Source organism: Vitis vinifera, chromosome 17 (assembly GCF_030704535.1).
Source record: "Vitis vinifera cultivar Pinot Noir 40024 chromosome 17, ASM3070453v1".
NCBI lineage: Eukaryota > Viridiplantae > Streptophyta > Magnoliopsida > Vitales > Vitaceae > Vitis > Vitis vinifera.
Genome location: NC_081821.1, coordinates 7,626,993 through 7,644,960, shown reverse-complemented (window position 1 = coordinate 7,644,960; position 17,968 = coordinate 7,626,993). Strand labels below are relative to the sequence as shown.

The 17,968-nt window shown below is 35.2% G+C and overlaps 2 protein-coding genes and 1 long non-coding RNA gene across 4 annotated transcripts; 2 read left to right on the top strand and 1 right to left on the bottom strand.

The window, feature by feature from the left end:
• The first annotated feature begins 1,205 nt into the window (after positions 1-1,205).
• LOC104877445 (uncharacterized) lies at positions 1,206-6,555 on the top strand. Its single transcript, XM_010665035.3, has 2 exons — positions 1,206-2,473; positions 6,243-6,555. The coding sequence occupies exons 1-2, from the start codon at positions 1,281-1,283 to the stop codon at positions 6,295-6,297; spliced, it is 1,248 nt and encodes a 415-aa protein (XP_010663337.1). The 5' UTR covers positions 1,206-1,280; the 3' UTR covers positions 6,298-6,555.
• A 2,720-nt stretch (positions 6,556-9,275) lies between these two features.
• On the top strand, positions 9,276-16,071 carry LOC132252797 (uncharacterized). Its single transcript, XR_009464561.1, has 2 exons — positions 9,276-9,742; positions 15,233-16,071. It is a non-coding gene; the product is annotated as an uncharacterized LOC132252797 (long non-coding RNA).
• LOC104882303 (protein WEAK CHLOROPLAST MOVEMENT UNDER BLUE LIGHT 1) lies at positions 14,091-17,114 on the bottom strand. Of its 2 annotated transcripts, none has more exons than XM_010665036.3 (3): positions 16,800-17,114; positions 16,421-16,528; positions 14,091-15,904 (listed from the first exon to the last, which is right to left on the bottom strand). In XM_010665036.3, exons 2-3 carry the CDS (start codon positions 16,520-16,522, stop codon positions 14,231-14,233), a joined length of 1,776 nt encoding a protein of 591 aa, XP_010663338.1. In that variant the 5' UTR covers positions 16,523-16,528; positions 16,800-17,114; the 3' UTR covers positions 14,091-14,230. The 2 variants fall into 2 exon arrangements, with proteins under 2 accessions (XP_010663338.1, XP_010663339.1); XM_010665037.3 differs by having other exon boundaries at positions 16,421-16,524; positions 16,800-17,033.
• Positions 17,115-17,968: the final 854 nt, after the last annotated feature.

The following is a 17,968-nucleotide window of genomic DNA, read 5'->3' as shown; positions in this document are numbered from 1 at the left end:
GGAGGCTTATGTGCATTAAGTTGAATTGACTAAGTGTGTCCACGAAGCTCAGAAGCACGGCTTGGACGAGGGATAAAGCATCCTTTTTCCTTTCTCACATGTATTTCAATCCTTGAATCTAGTCAATTAATAACAGCATTCAAAAGTTAGCTTAAGAATATTTAGATAAAATTATTTAAAATAGACTTAAACTTACCCGGAATTATTTTGTTTTTTTAAAAAAAATAATAATCCTTAATTTCAATCCATAGATGTTAGTTTTTTCTTCTATTGTTAATAGCGAGTTAGAAATTATTATGAATAAGCAACAGGGGTGCATACTGAACACGAATGGTTAATTAATATTCAACATTTGATGGCTTTTTCTTTAATGTCATTATACCGTTAGGATATAATAATGTCGATATTAAGCCTAGGATGGATCACTTGGATGATAGTGGTTAAATGTCATAAAAAGCTTAATCTACCCTCATTAAACGTCAATTGGTTTTCAAATGAGACTATCAAAACTTAATCCAAATATTGACATCAGAGTCAAGATCATTACATTTTTCATATCGATTTTTAGTTTTAAAATTTTTTGAAATTATAAATTTATTTTTGAAAATACTATCATCAGTGACTCAAAAGAGTATTAGTAATTTATTTTATTGTAATTTTAATTTAAAAACCTTAAATTCAAAACATGTAAAATTTGGAGAGTAAAAAAAATTAGGATGGTCTAATTACTTAAGCTTTACACATGATTATCAAAATATTGAATTATAATGCAAATACTCATTTCATATTAAAATATTATCATATTTGTTTTTATGTCAAATTTAAATGTTTAATAATTTGTTAAAAATAAAATAATATAGTTATGATATATGATGAATCTTTTTTTCTTAATAAATATGCTTTCAAATTTTATATCAATTCTTTTTTCCAATTTTATTTTTATCTCATCTTTATTTTATTTAAATCCAAAATTATTGAGAACGGAGGAAAAAGAAATTAAAGGAGAAGAGAGTGGAAGGCCACAACCGGTTCTTCTCGGTTAAGTGGAATTTTTTTTTCAAATTTAAAATGGATGGCCAAGATGTAATCTTGGACATCCAATGGCTTAAAAACATTTCGGTACGGTACCGAAGGAAGTACCCTAGAATTTTCCTAGTAGTATATATAGAGGAGGCACCCAAAGGGTTTTAGGCGCCAAACACAGGTCGTCACCCGAACGATCTTGAAGCCGAAGCCGAAGCCAAAGCCCTCGAAAGGTCGTGAGTAGAAACAGGCAAAGAATGGAAGGAGAAGAATTTCTGTACTTGTATACTTACCACCGCATCCTAGTGATTAACATGAAGAAGTTGCTGAGCGGTGGATTTCAAACAGCTCCTCCCGATATGACTCGATTACCGGTGGATGAAGTGATTGATTTTGACGAGGAAAATTTGCCATGTGGGATGGGTTTCTTTGTAGATGGATCAAAACTGTATATGGTGGGAGGAGAATGGGCTCAGGAAGATCCAATTTGGAAAGCCATTTTGAGGCTGGACAAGTCAAAGGGCGACAAGGGGATTTCATCGAGCTTGTATGTGGCCGATCTCTCTGGTCCTACCGTGAACTTCACCCACGTTCACGAGTTTGAAGCGGCGAAGCTTATGCCCAGGTTGATAAAGATTGAGGGGCGGATATATGTCATGTCCAGCAGTTATTCTTATTACGCGAAGTTTAGAACATGTGCGTCCCCAAGTTTCGAGAGCTATTGCCCTGGCCGTTATTATGAACCAAATACGATGCTTCAGACTCCTCCCTTCCACGGATTTAATGAACGCATTGTAACGGGATTTGCACGTGTAGGGAATTATCTGTGTTTCGAGGCTGGTAGTCAATGCCACTATTACAATGTCACTAATGGGACATGGCGGCTTATACCCCACCACAGGTCCAGGTTGTTGTCAATTATACATAGACATGGTCTGGGACGGAATCTTTGTCACGGACAGTTTGTGTCGGGATGCGAGGATGTTCTAGTCTCTGCTTATTGCCGCAACATGGAGGAATACGATTTTGATCCTCCCCACCATATGGAGGCATTCCTTTTTCCTCCTCCTGAGTCTGGTGAGGATGCACCTGTCCTGTTTCAGAAATTCGAGGAGGTGGAATGCGATCTTTCCAAAATTGCTAAATGTCATTGGAGGATTGGAGATGGATTAGTTCTCAACCTGGGCAAAGAGAAGATGTGCGCCATCTTCCCCGGTCACTGCAACCCTAACCACAACTTCCTTGTTTACATATTCATTTTTCAAGTTTCCAAACTGCCGTCCAATGAACAACAACATCCTACCAAGCGAGCCAAGCGAGCCAAGGGCCCCAAAATATGTCTTGAGCCAACACCAAAGGATTTCATATCCGTCACTTGTCTGCACAAGGGTTGTTACAACTTGGATGAGTTTGGCTATGATTACCCACGCCCAACCGGTGCCTTCTGTATGTAAGTGCCTCTTCCATTTGCTTTGCTATGCTTACATTTTGAAATGTAAAGCCACATTGACTGCTTGAAAATTGTAATTGTTTTGTTTGCTTTCCTATGCTTGCATGTTGAAAGGTAATATTCATTTTGCCCCATTGACCGCCTAAAAATTGTAATCGTTTTGTTTGCTTTCCTATGCTCACATTTTGAAATGAATATACATTGACTGCTCGAAAATCGGAATCACTCCCTGATATGATTTAGTTTGAATCGTTAACCATACTCTTGGTAAGTCTAATTCTGCAACTGAATTTATGCAAGCACATGAATCTGCTTGTTTTATTTTCTAAATAAGCTCATACCTACTTTTGAACAAATCCGGCTTTAGTTTGCTATCAGTATGGAAGTCCTATGGCATTAGGATGGATGCCAGTAGTAAGATTGGTGTCTCGAATAATGTTTCACAAAGGGCTCTTGAAGAATTGTGTAAAGAATATGGAGTTACAAGAGAGAGCTAGAGATTGAAAAATGGAAGAAATGAAGAAAGGAAAGAAGAGATGGTTTGCAGTGGACTTCAAGTCTTTTGAAGTTGTCGTTGAGGTGGTAAAGGGATGTTTTCATGGTAGAATTGTGGGGGAAGAGGTATTTCTAACTGGATTAGATCTGTTGAGGTGAGCTTGGCCTGTGTGTTGGATGGTGTGTAATCTTGTTATAGGGAAGTGGATGGGAAGAAGACTTGCAAGGTTTAGATTGAAGGTGGGAGGTCCCTAGGGCTGGAAAGCCACTCTAACTAACAGGGAAGGAGGGTTGATTCAATGTTAAGCTAAATCTGTAGAGGCTAAGAGGTCTACATTGATTTTTCCTATAGGAAGGGAGGGCTTGTCCACTTTAGCCAGGAAGCATCAGGATCTTGGAGTGACTCTCTCCTTTCAAAGTGCAAAGCGAGTGCCGGTGTATGAGAGTATGTTGAAAGGGTGCAGTAAGCTAGTTTCGTCTGAGGGAGGTCATCTGCAAAGATGACTAAGAAGTTTTACAGTGTGATGGATGAGGTGGTTTGGTCTCAGCTAGGAGTCAAGGATGTGCGGCTTAGGGAGGGTCTTTTGAAGCATTGTTTAGTGGCGAGAAGAGGGGATTTTTCTGATTCAGCTCCAGACTTGCCCTCTTTGAAGAGGTGGGCTGCAAGGACCTGGAGCTTGAATGGTGGTATGAAGCTATCTTTGTTTGGGGATACTCTCATTGTCTTTGATTTTATAGAGGCCTTTGATAAGGAGTTGGGGCTGATTCGAGGATCAAGGAGGTATTAGAACAAAATGTGGCTGAAGGAGGAGGGTTTTAAAGACCCCCTTAAGGGATGAGGGATGGTATACAATTTTAGAGAATCTTATTATAGCTTCATCTTGGCTGCGAAACTGAAGGTGATGAAATCTGATTTGAAAATTTGGAATAAAAGAGGTGTTCAACAATGTTTCAGTTAGGATTCTTAGGAAGATGACCTTCATTGAGATGGGTCTTTGGGATTTAAAGGAGAGAGAAGGGGTCCTTTCTTAAAAGAAGAATTAGGTGAGGACAGCTAGGGAGGAATAATATGAGTGGATTCTTTTTTAAGCAACCTCATGGAGGTAGAAATCTAGGGAGATCTAGCTCAAGGAGGGGGGAATAGAAACACTAAGTTCTTCCATAAAATGGTTAATGCTCATAGAAGAAGGAATTGTATGTCTAAAATTAAAATTAATGAGCTTAGCTTTCTAGAATTGTATGTCTAGAATAGTAAAATTTTCATTTGGGAGGTTAGTTAGGGGGGAGTTGTTCACCTTAGAGCAGCTTAAGAGAAGAGGGTGGCCTTTGGTCAATGGATATTTTTTTAGTAAAGTCAAGGAAGAATCCATTGATCACATCCCTCTCCATTGTGCTAAGACAAGTGTCCTTTGTTAATTGCTTTGTTTTGGTGTTCATTGGGTGTAAGTTGTGATGGTTAAAGGGACTTAGTTAGGGTGGCATGGATCCTTTGTGGGTAAAAGACGCAAGAAGGTTTGGAGAGCAGCTCCAGTGTGCATCTTTTAGACCATATGGAAAGAAAGGAATAAAAGGTCTTTTGACCATGAAGAGCAATCTGATCAAGCCTTGAAAAGTTGTTTTCTTAGATATTAATTTTTGTGGGTGAACAGGTATATAGATATAGGTTTTGTCTTTAAATGATTTTTTTGATTGGTTGGGTTGTTGCTAAGAGATAGGTTGTTTTTGTGTTATCTCTTGCTTGTGCCTCTTGATGCTCATTCTATACATCCTATGTACTATGGTGCGCCATCACTTTGGCATTTGTTTATAAAATCATATTATTTGCCTATCAGAAAATACCTACATTTGAAGGGAAATGACAACTCATAACACTTGTTGTCTTCTCAATTGCAAGCAAAAGAATTTGTTGATTAATGATCAAAAAAGAACATGAAAGGATGAGTTCTCCTCCAAGAAAGAAAATGTATGACTATCTAATTTAATTGAATCAACAAAATATAACTGAACTGCAAACCTCAAGGGTGAAACAAAAATGTTAAAAATAACTAAAGTTCAACACCAAATCAAAGTACAAAGTTTAGGGAAACTCCCCTACACAGGCATGGGAAACTCCCCAATACAGGCATCTCACAAGAAAGCACCTTGATTAGTTAGCCTGTTTACAGTTTAGTTGTCTAGGCAAGGGATCCATCTAAATGGATAGCACAACTTTGTAGATAAATTGAAAATTTGTGCTGCTAGGTGTAGCATTCCTAAGGATCTTGCTTTTTCTGAGAAACCCAAGAGATAACCATGGTTGAATCACCTTGCACTAAATTGTAGAACCTAGAGAAGCAAATGTTAGACTTCTAAGCAATTTAGTGACTCTGCCTCATTAGCCAACCACACCCCAATACATTTGAGAAAGCCCTATCCACTTCTTCTCTCAGAAAACTCCACCAATAGCCACTTATCCTGGGTTTCCTAAGAGCAACCATCAAAATTAAACTTAAGAATTAGGGAAGAAGGTTTTGTGCTCAGCTATGGTCGTCCTCAATCTCCCTACTGTTGTAGCAGATGGAACTCTAAACTAACTTGACCATGCCAACCAGGGTACCTGAAAAGTCGGAAGTGAAACAAATAGGGGACAGAGAAAGTACACATGAGTGCCATAATGATTTTGTTTGGATCTGTTTATCAAAATATTTAAAAAATAATAATAATTATAAAAAAATGGCATTTCTCTCTAGTCAAATCACCCAAAGAAGAATAATTGTAATTACACTCTGAACATTCCTGCTTCTGCCAGACTTTCCAAAGCCCTGGATGTGAAAAATGTGCTATAAAATGTATTATAAAACCAATGTTTAGTAATGAATCTTGGATGCAGATATCAACAAATAGCAGTGGAATAATATGTAAAGTATTTCACTGATAATCTGGTATAATCATGAAAAAATCCTATTAGATGTTGTTCCAGCCTTCCATGATTGACCCTTCTGAAAGGAATTATAATGATTTCAAGTAAAAGTTGTCTTGATGATTTTGATAAAAAATGAAATGGAAATCATACCTAAAAGAATTGTTTCTGTTGATATGGCCAGCCATGGGTTCGTGGTTAATTGTCAATTAATGGCAATCTGTCATCTTTGTGTTTTAATAATTAGTCTCCTTCTTGTTTGCATGATCTTGTTGGATTGGATTATAATATGGGTCACTTGCAAGTTGTCGAGAAGGGTGTGGAAACTATTTTATTCCTAAACTCACATTTCTTAAATTCAAATATTGTTTGCAGGCGCGAAAATTCTGAGGTTGGTGGTAAAGTTGTCTCCTTTCAGGGCTTTGTTTAGAGTTTCTTCTCAAAAGGGTTAACCAATGGCATGTTGGAGATGGAGATGTTTCTAGAACTGTATAAGCAGACTATTTGTTCTTTTTTGTGTGCGCATGACACATTAATTTTTTTATCTGTTTATTGTACATGGTGTACATGGGAAGTCATTTGTCACAGAGTACTATTTTCTAGTTTGTTTACTGAACATGAGAAAGTTCCTTTGGTTTTTCAATGGTTCCATGGGATTTGATCCTTCCTATTTAGGTAATTTTTATTATGTCCTGTGCTTGGTTGTAAGTTATAGATTGCCCATTTGTGTTAAAAAGGCTTGCAAATGATGCATTTGCTCTGAAGAACCAGGAAAATGCTAAAGGCTCAGGAACTAATGGACCCTGCTTGTGGTTTGAACTGGCCTGAGCTTGAAGTACCAGTACTTTCTGTATAGTGTAAACGATGCCATGGTATGATGGCAATCGGGTGTCTAAGTTTATGTTGGGCCTTTTCTCAAAGGGGTATACCATCCAAACTGTCCATTTGAGAACTCAAAACTCATCAGAATGTGATGAATTCTTGGAGCCATTTGGTGGGCTAGGCTTTGGACGTGCTTGACAATGGAGGCTTATATGCATTAAGTTGAATTGACTAAGTGTGTCCACGAAGCTCAGAAGCACGGCTTGGACGAGGGGTAAAGCATCCTTTTTCCTTTCTCACAGATTCCAATCCTTGAATCTAGTCACCTAATAACAGCATTCAAAAGTTAGCTTAAGAATATTTAGATAAAATTATTTAAAATAGACTTAAACTTATCCGGAATTATTTTGTTTAAAAAAATAAATAAATTAATCCTTAATTTTAATCCATAGATGTTAGTTTTTTCTTCTATTGTTAATAGCGAGTTAGAAATTATAAGCCCTTTGGGACATGTTTGGTACGAATGGGAATAGGAATGAATAGTTTGTTTCTATTCTCATTCGACTTTCAATAGAAATGGATTTGGTAATTTCAATTCTTACATTTAGATGTATTTAGAAATATAAGGTTAATTTTTTAAAAAAAAACTCTCACGGCATAGTTTTTTTTTAAATGATTAATATAAGATTGAAATGATTATTTATTTTTATTTCAATGTTAAAATATTTATTTTCATTTTTGAAAAGAAAAACTCTCATAGCATAGTTTTTTTAAATAAAAAAAAAACTATTTTGGTGGGTAATTTAGGAACACATTTATTTAAAAAACTTATTCTATGATTTATTGTTGTTCTTGGGAAACAATTTTTAAAAACAAAGTAAGAAGTTTAATAATTTTTAAAAATAATTTGAAACTAAAAAAATTATAATGACTATAAAAATTAATAGGCATAATTAATGTTTCAACTTTTTTTAATAAATATTCCAATTTCTAATAATAATATAAAATTCAAAAACTATTAATTAATTATAGATTAAATAAAATAATTCACAGATTAAATAAAAAAAACTTAGAATATCATGTCAGTAGTTGAATATTAAAGTTATGGATGTAATGAAAATTTTGATTCATTTATACCTTAAAAAATTAAACTTTGTTTGTTTTTAAAATTCATTTAAAATTAAATAGTATTAACAATTATTAATTTTACATTATTATTATTATTTATTTTTAACAAAATAAATCAATTATATTTTAATACGGATACTAATATCCATATTTTTATAATATTTATAAAAATATAATTTATGATTTTATTATAATATTAATATTCAAATTTTATTAAAAACTATTTATTTTTTTAATTTATTTATAATTAAAAAACTATTTTTATTTTTAATAAGACTTGAATTAAAGTTAGTTAATATTATATGAAATGAATTTACAATTTATTTTTTTAACATAATATAAATAAAAAAAATTAAAATTAATAATTTAGTCAAAAAAATTTTCTTTGATTTTTTAATTTAAAAAAAATGTTTTTAAAAATAAATTGTGCTCAGGAATCGAAATACCCCTACTAAGAGATAAATTGAAATCCAACTTATAAGTGAAATTTTATTTCCTTTAAAATCATTTTTAATTTTATTCTCATCCTCACTTAAGTTATCCAAACATGGAAGTGGATGAGAAGAGGAATGAGATCGTCCTTCCACTTTCCATTCTCACATACCAAACATGACCTTAATTTATTTGAACAGAGAGCTATATCTTAGGAAGACATTTAGCACAAATGATTTAGTGGTTGGTGGTATTAACTCAAGTTGGAGAACCTTAGGGTTCATGGATCATGATTCATATTCATTGACTAACATCTTATTTGTATTATAAAAAGTTAACATGCTTTCATAGCATCATTAATTAATTCATCATTTGTGTGGTCCTCTCTTCCATTTGATAACCTAGCTTTCGTATTTAAGGATGAAAATATTGATTTTCATACACACACATATATATATTGGTAGTTGGATTTTACAGATATATTAGACAAAATTTTAATAAAAAAATATCAATAATACTAAAATTAATTAAAAATAGTCTCTTACATTCGGATTTTGACCTACTTTTCAAATTATTATTAAAACCGTGTCTTGAAACTATAATTTTAGAATAAACTTGAAAGTCACAGCTTCACAATTCTATTTCAAGCTAATTAAAATATATATATACATATATATATGAAAGAAACTATTTAGAACAATGGTTTTTCTAAAACTCATAAACCAAACAAAACATTGATTTTTAGGCATGTTATGAAACTTTTCTTTAAAATACTAATACCTATGTTAAGTTGGATTAAACGGCTAATTTGATTCAAAATTCTTCCCCAAATTCCAATAAAACATTATCCCCGCAATGTGGGTGGTCATGGGTGACGGTCTAACAAACTGGTTGTTGGCTAACATGGAGGAGTGGCTGGCCTAACCTTTCGATCTACCAAACTTGTTGCCTAACCGACTAACCTGACTTATTGCTGGCTGGCATGGCCCATGGGGTATTTAAAAGGTATGGGCTAGACATTTGGCTAACATGAGTACTTTTAAAAAGCAGCTTAAGTAGCTTTGAGGCATTCCTTTTTTCCTCCTCCCCACCATATGGAGGCATTCTTTTTTTCCTCCGCCTGGGTCTGGTGAGGATGCACCTGTCTTCTGTCAGAAATTCAAGGAGGTGGATGACGATCTTTTCAAAATTGATGCATTTCATTCCATGGTTGGAAATGGATTAGTTCTCAACTTGGGCAAAGAGAAGATGTGCGCCATGTTCCCCTGTCATGGCAACCATAACCACAGGTTCCTTGTTTACATATTCATTTTTCAAGTTTCCAAACCGTCGTCCACTGAACAACAACATCCTACCAAGCGAGCCAAGGGCCCTAAAATATGTCCTGAATCAATACCAGAGGATTTCATATCCATCACTTGTCTGCACAAGGGTTTGTACAACTTGGATGAGTTTGGCTATGGTTTGCCATGCACAACTGCTGCTTTCTATATGTAAGTGCCTCTTTCGTTTGTTTTGCTATGCTTACATTTTGAAATGTAATGCCACATTGACTACTTGAAAATTGTAATTGTTTTGTTTGCTTTTCTATCTCACATTTTAAAAGGTAATATTCATTTTGCCCCATTGACTGCCTAAAAATTGTAATAGTTTTGTTTGCTTTCCTGTACTCACATTTTGAAATGAATATACATTGACTGCTTGAAAATCGAAATCACTCCCTGATATGATTTAGTTTGAATTGTTAACCATAATCTTGGTCAGTCTAATTCTATAACTGAATTTATGCAAGCGCATGAATCTGCTTGTTTTATTTTCTAAATAAGCTCATTCCTACTTTTGAACAAATACGGCTTTAGTTTGCTATCAGTATGGAAGTCCTATGGCATTTCTAACTGGATTAGATTTGGTGAGGTGAGCTTGGCCTGGTTGTTGGATGGTGTGTAATCTTGTTATAGGGAAGTGGATGGGAAGAAGACTTGCAAGGTTTAGATTGAAGGTGGGAGGTCCTTAAGGCTGGAAAAGTCGCTCTAACTAACGAGGAAGGAAGGTTGATTGAATGTTAAGCTAAATTTGCAGAGGCCAAGAGGTCTACATTGATTTTTCTACTGGAAGGGGGATTGTCCACTTTAGCTAGGAAGCTTCAGGATCTTGGAGTGATTTCCTCCTTTCAAATCGCAAAGCAGAGTGCCGGTGTATGAGAGTATGTTGGAAGGGTGCAGTAAGCTAGTTTTGTCTGAGGGAGGTCTTCTGCACAGATGGCTAAGAAGTTTTACAGTGTGATGGATGAGGCGGTTCAGTTTCAGCTAGGAGTCAAGGATGTGCAGCTTAGGGAGGAGCTTTTGAAGCGTTGTTTAGTGGAGAGAAGAGGGGATTTTTCTGATTCAGCTCCAGACTTACCCTCTTTGAAGAGGTGGGCTGCAAGGACCTGGAGCTTGAATGGTGGTATGAAGCTATCTTTGTTTGGGGATGCTCTCATTCTCTTTGATTTTGTAGAGGCCTTTGATATGGAGTTGGTGCTGATTAGAGGATCAATGAGGTATTAGAACAAAATGTGGCTGAAGGAGGAGGGTTTTAAAGACCCCCTTAAGGGATGATGGACATGTTGAATATTGAGTGCAGTTTGAGGCAATTGAGGTTTGGTTGATGCTGGTAATTGAATTTGAGAACTATCAATGTTAAATATGATGACTATCTGGTTTTCAGTCACTTGTTTCCAACATTATAGTTTAGCATGAAACATAGGAGTTAAGGTCCTTTTTATTTCCAATTTCGAGTAGTCCAAATGATCGAGTTTTTAAATGTTGCATCTTGTAAAACCTTTTCTGAAATACGTCATGGTTTGTGCTTAGAAATATGCAGACATAGTAATAATTCGTTTCCTTTAATTGATACAAGCCAGGATCATAGAAATAGAAGATTTAGAGGGTATTGGGTAAATCCACTAATTTAATTTAAGTCATTAAACATATTAAATGTGATAAAATAATATAAGAATTCTTAGACCCTGGTTAGGAAATCTTCTATTTTTTTATTTTTTTTATTTAATTAGAAGCTGAAGTCAAAATCAAAGTAATTATTTTCCCTATTTTCATGTTAAGTGTCTTTTTTTTTTTCAAACATGAACTCATATTGAGCTTATAAGCTTTTAAACTTCTTAGTAGACATCAAATAGGACAATCATATTTCTTTCTTCGTCCTCTTGCAGTGGTGTCATGATGATAGTTTTTGTGTCAAATTTGTTCTGTATATGCCTAGCTATTGTTGTTACTTGACAATGTTGCTACATAGAAGTCATGTTTCTTTAGCTCATATGAACACTGATAATTTTAGACTCAAATGAGAAGGCTGCTGGGAATATTATAGTTTTTTTTCCCCACTTGTATTTTCAGATCTGAAGCTTTGGTGCATAGAGCTCAATTCTAACTTCACGGATGGTCTGATTTCCAGGTTATAATATATTCATCCTCCCAATCAGAAGGACAATGGTAGTTCTTGAGGATCTAAGATGCATGTGTATGCTATGCTATGTTTTGTCCCTAAAAATCAGTCCAACAATACGCAACCTTGGAGGATAGTATCTTAAAGCCCTCACCTGTCACTAATCCAAGGTCTTTTAGTCTATGGGTCTAAAATCTTATTTGAGGAAAGGCTTTTGGTGAGAAATTGGTAGTGAGAAGATTGTCATAAGATTCAGCATTTCTTATTCGAAAATGTATCTTATCATTTCAGTGAAAGTTAACTGCTTAAGATATGGATAAGCCCTTTAATTTATTTGAACAGGGGTTAATTTATTCTGGATAAATTATTCTTCAAAATACTAATACCTACGTTATGTTGGATTAAACGGCTAATTTCACTCAAAATTCTTCCCCAAATTCCGATAAAACATTATCCCTGCAATGTGGGTGGCCAAGGGTGACCTAACTTATTGGTCTAACAAACTTGTTGGCTAACATGGAGGAGTGGCTGGCCTAACCTTTTGGTCTACCAAACTTGTTGCCTAACTAACTATTTGGCCTACCGAACTTAAAAGGTACCGACTAGTCATTTGGCTAACATGAATATTTTTAAAAAGGAGGGCTAGCTTTGCCTTGAGGAGTCGTGTAAATTCTTGCCAAATCTTATAGCCTTTGATGAGTGTCCGATGAAGCCTCGTCAAGAATCCCTTTCTCTTTGAAACAATTTGACAGGCTTTGTATTTGAATTATACTCATGGTTCCAAGTATCTGTCCAGATGAGTAACAACCCAGTCCCGACTTGGATGTGAGTCACTGACTTGCGTGTTGGACACAGTCTGTGCCAATACTTCAAACCATGATTACATTTCAAATACAGCGTACCAAATAGGTTCAAAGAGAAAAAGAATACTGAATAAGTTTGTACAGGAAACTCCGCATAAATACGATTTCACAAGAATTTATAAGACTCAGCAAACACAAACTACTACTTTAATATCCCTGTTAGCCAAAAATTCAGCATGAATACAGATGCTAAGATTTACAAAGATGCTGGGAGGCTTCTAAGCATATGCTCTTATCAGGGTACCAGTGTCTAAAAGGTTCATGAGATAAGTCTGCTGCTCCATATCTTAAGCAGTTAACTTTCACTGAAATGATAACATACATTTTTTAATAAGAAATGTTGAATCTTATGATAATCTTCTCACTACCAATTTCTCACCAAAAGCCTTTCCTCAAATAAGATTTTAGACCCATAGACTAAAAGACCTTGGATTAGTGACAGGTGAGGGCTTTAAGATACTATCCTCCAAGGTTGCGTATTGTTGGACTGATTTTTAGGGACAAAACATAGCATAGCATACACATGCATCTTAGATCCTCAAGAACTACCATTGTCCTTCTGATTGGGAGGATGAATATATTATAACCTGGAAATCAGACCATCCATGAAGTTAGAATTGAGCTCTATGCACCAAAGCTTCAGATTTGAAACTACAAGTGGGGAAAAAAAACTATAATATTCCCAGCAGCCTTCTCATTTGAGTTTAAAATTATCAGTGTTCATATGAGCTAAAGAAACATGACTTCTATGTAGCAACATTGTCAAGTAACAACAATAGCTAGGCATATACAGAACAAATTTGACACAAAAACTATCATCATGACACCACTGCAAGAGGACGAAGAAAGAAATATGATTGTCCTATTTGATGTCTACTAAGAAGTTTAAAAGCTTACAAGCTCAATATGAGTTCATGTTTGAAAAAAAAAATATGAAAACAAGGAAAATAATAACTTTGATTTTGACTTCAACTTCTAATTAAAATAAATAAATAAATAAAATAGAAGATTTCCTAACCAGGGTCTAAGAATTCTTATATTATTTTTTCACATTTAATATGTTTAATGACTTAAATTAAATTAGTGGATTTACCCAATACCCTCTAAATCTTCTATTTCTATGATCCTGGCTTGAATCAATTAAAGGAAACGAATTATAACAATGTCTGCATATTTCTAAGCACAAACCATGACGTATTTCAGAAAAGGTTTTACAAGATGCAACATTTAAAACCTCGACCATTTGGACTACTCGAAATTGGAAATAAAAAGGACCTTGACTCCTATGTTTCATGCTAAACTATAATGTTGGAAACAAGTGACTGAAAACCAGACAGTCATCATATTTAACATTGATAGTTCTCAAATTCAATTACCAGCATCAACCAAACCTCAATTGCCTCAAACTGCACTCAATATTCAACATGTCAATACATGAGAAGCACACCAAGGTCTATATGCCTAGATTTTTTATCTTAATTTTGTTTTTTTCTTTGATCACTTGCATTTGCACCTTATTGAAATGCTGCAAATCACATGAGAGGAATATATAATTACCTATTAAATAGGCCTTGGACCAAATCAGCTAAAAGAGAAATAAGTTGGAAGTCCTTGAAGAAGTTTATGCCATACACAATTACTTAAATAGGACAAAATATCTGAAATTCTCCAGGTAGACTAGAACTTCATGTTGAGAACCTTACCCAGTGGCTGATATGTTGTAGGAGTCTGCTCAAATTTAAGAATATTGTTCTCTTTTCGGACAGACTCTTCATGGAGCGCTGCTAAAGCAGCTCTTTTCCTTTGCCTCTGCTCTCGCCACTGCCTTAGTTGTTCCTCAATTGCTGCCTTAGCTTTCTCAGCCATCTCAGCCCTGCTCACTGCCTGCTCTGCCCGAGTCCTAAACTCAGCAATTCTCACCATTGCAAATTCCAACTCCTTCAGAACTTCTGCCTCATCCCTATTTTCAAATGTGGCCGATTGACTTAAATTTTCAGATACCAATACTGGAATTTGATCCGCCTTCTTAGCCTTGCTAACCAATGATTCATATTCAATCACTGAAATTGTGATGTGGTCATCTTTTCTTGCTTTAGCTTCTTTATTGTATTCATCTTTTTGGGAAAGTTCTAAATCTTGAGAAGAGACTTCAAATTGGGGGTTGACAGAGACAGTCTCTCTAGTTATTTCTTTTGCTTCATCCGCTCCTTGTTTTAGCCTTTGGCTCTCCTTCTTGGCTTCTCCTGCTTCTACTGCTAGTTGCTGGACTGCAAGATATAGCCCGGACTTAACACTCTCAGCCCTTGCTTCAGCTGCCTCTGCTGCTGCAATTCTTGACCTCCCTTTGTGAAGCTCAGATTTCAGAAGTGCTATTTCAACTTGAGCTTCATTCTCCCTTCCTCTAATCTCATCCACCTCAATTTTTGTCTTCTCTAATTCCCCTCTAAGCATCTCAACATCACACTTTGAACAGCCTACCTCCTCATTTGCATTCTTAAGCTTTATTTTCAACTGATTAAGCTCCATTTCCAGTGAGTTAATGGATACTGCTTGTTCTGAGTTCTCTCTTTCCTGCCTTTCAAAATCTGATTTTAGCTGGTTTAAATTGTTAATAGCTTCAGAAGCAGCTTTTGCAGATAAACTGTGAAGTTCATTGGATTCTTTAAGTTCAAATTGCAGGGTTTCAATAAATACCGATTTAGCCAGGAGCTCATTTTCCAGAAACTGCACTATCTCTGTTTGTTTCCTCAACTCTTCTAGTTGTTTCTGTGCTTGAGCCAAAGTTGCTGTCACTAACTGTAACTCTGCCTCTTTCTCAGATAGAACTGCAGAGTTCTCTTTCTCTGCTTCAATAGCAGCCAGCTTTGAATGAAGAATAGCTTCATTGAGCTCTGATACATGCTTTAGAAGCTCAGCTGTCTTGCCTCTTTCCATGTTGACAGCAGTTTGCATCAGCTCTGCTTGTGTCATAGCCTTGAATTCAGATTCTCTAGCATCAGCAAGTTCTGTTTCCACACGAAGTAACTCTTCTTGTGCACTTTTCAACTTGCTTAAAACATGTGAAAGCTGCTCTCGAACCTTTGCAGTTTCCAACAATTGATCAGCCATCTGCTTCGTCTTGGTTTCAAGTTCATCTATCCGAGTTCTAGATTCTATGCATTCATTTATGTATTTATCTCTCTCAACCTCGGAGCTCTTCAGCAAGGTGGAAAGCTCGTCTGCTGTTTTTCGATGGTGATCCAGCTTAAGAAGGGCTTGCATGTGGGCAGAGTCCTTTGCCTCCAGTTGCACCTTGCAGTTGGCTAAGTCCTTTAGCAGGCCTTCAAGCTCTTGTTCTTTCTCCAACTCTGGCTGGTGAAGGAAATAGCACACAACGAAAGGAATATCAAAACTATCCAATTTTACAGTAAATTCACGGTTTGAGACCTCCATCACAAGCCCCTCTACATAAGCAACAGGGGTGCATACTGAACACGAATGGTTAATTAATATTCAACATTTGATGGCGTTTTCTTTAATGTCATTATACTGTTAGGATATAATAATGTCGAGATTAAGCCTAGGATGGGTCACTTGGATGATAGTAGTTAAATGTCATAAAAAGCTTAATCTACGCTCGTTTTCAAATGAGACTATCAAAACTTAATTCAAGAATTGGTATCGGAGTCAAGGGTCATGAGCTCACTCCACGGGAGCATTATGTTTGGAGAGGGATTGTTGGGGTTCACCGAAATGATGGTGTACCACAATCCAGGAGATACTCATATATCGTAATTCCTAATACTCTTCAAAATCATAAGACTTGTACTCTATCCAAAACCCAATTTGATTAGTATTGTAAAAGCTTTCTATTTCAATCGCACTCACATCGCTGCTGGTGGGCCGGCTTCTTCTCTGATCAGTTTTCTCCTCAAACAAGGATAGAGCAACTTGGACTGATTCAATTGGTTTTGTATCGATCTCACCCATATCTTGCTGCCGAGAAAACAATTTTTCAATCATAATTGTCAAATTTCCAAACATAATCGAGGAAAAAAACAATCATGTATCAAAGGAGCCAGACATTTCAGAAAAGCGATGCTAGATACCATCATAATTTGATGATCAACATCCAAACATAACCTAGTAGCGAAAAAGAGAAATTTTGTTTCAAAAGAAAATCATTTCTCTTCTCGTGCAGTTTCTCAGCTACCAAACAGGACCATTAGTACATTTTAAAAGGACAAGCTCCAGCAGAGAGACACACCTGAAATTTCCGAAAATCAAATGGACTCGCTCCAGCACGTAGAAAAGAGAATGAGCCTTCATTGAGTTGAGGATTATATTATCAAATGGACTCGCTTTGGTTTCTCGGAGGAGTCGAGGTGGAGTTTCGTCACAATCGAAGGCCGGCTCCTTGAAGAGATCGAGGCTGGCAACACTAAGCCACATCACTTCCCTCAAATTTCAGAAAACCAAATTCCGGGAAAATCTTTGAATATTTGGGTCAAACTATGTAACGAGAAAAGCTTGGAGTTACCGTACCTCCAAATTTCAACATATGGGATTGTTACATGTTTAAGGAATTAATATTGCTAGATTGACAATTTATAGGGCGATAAAGAGATTGACAATGTAGAATGAGATTTTATTATCCATATGAAGAGGAAGTTATGAAATTTTGATAGCATTTTTTTAAACTACTAGTGTTACCATGGTATGAAAAATATGACTAGAGTACGAAAAATATGATAATAGTATAAAAAATGTGATTGATGTGTAAAAAAATGTTACTATGATACAAAATATATATATAACTAATATTATATAAAAAAATTATGTACCCAAAAAAAAATCAATGTACAAAAAATATAATAATAGTATGTTAATATATCTAATATATAAAATAAAAATGTCATCACAGAAAATATGATAATAGTACAAAAAATGTAATTAATGTACAAAAAAAATGACCAATAAACAAAAATATTACTAGGATACAAAATATATGACAATCATACTTATATCATATGTGAGCAAGGTACAAATTGATCAAATTTTGCTACCACAGTTACATTTTTCATACCATAATCATATTTTTCATATCATTTCTTACATTATTTGTATCTTCACTCACATTATACATCCAAATTGTATCTTACATTGTTTTTATCCTTTCTTGTTACATTTTATGTTAATATTTAATTTTTTGTAGAAAATATGTAGAAAAAAAGTTTTTAAAAACCATCAATTTTGAATCATACAACTCGATCAACCCAACCAAATTGGCAAATCTAAATCTAATATAACTCGATCATTTGTACCATGATCATATTCTTTATACCTCATTTAACTTATTCCTATTTCGATCACATTTCTTATTTTGACCAACTTACCTAAACTTTGGTTACATCATTAGTACCTTCATCACATTAT

What these genes read in the sequence shown, in the direction of transcription:
- LOC104877445 (XM_010665035.3), top strand. Translation starts at nt 1,281, where the DNA reads ATGGAAGGAGAAGAATTTCTGTACTTGTATACTTACCACCGCATCCTA. An exon ending in CCAACCGGTGCCTTCTGTAT is followed by an intron (nt 2,474 to 6,242) that starts GTAAGTGCCTCT and finishes TATTGTTTGCAG; the next exon opens with GCGCGAAAATTCTGAGGTTG.
- LOC104882303 (XM_010665036.3), bottom strand. Translation starts at nt 16,522, where the DNA reads ATGGGTGAGATCGATACAAAACCAATTGAATCAGTCCAAGTTGCTCTA. An exon ending in GCCGGCCCACCAGCAGCGAT is followed by an intron (nt 15,905 to 16,420) that starts GTGAGTGCGATT and finishes TTCCTTCACCAG; the next exon opens with CCAGAGTTGGAGAAAGAACA.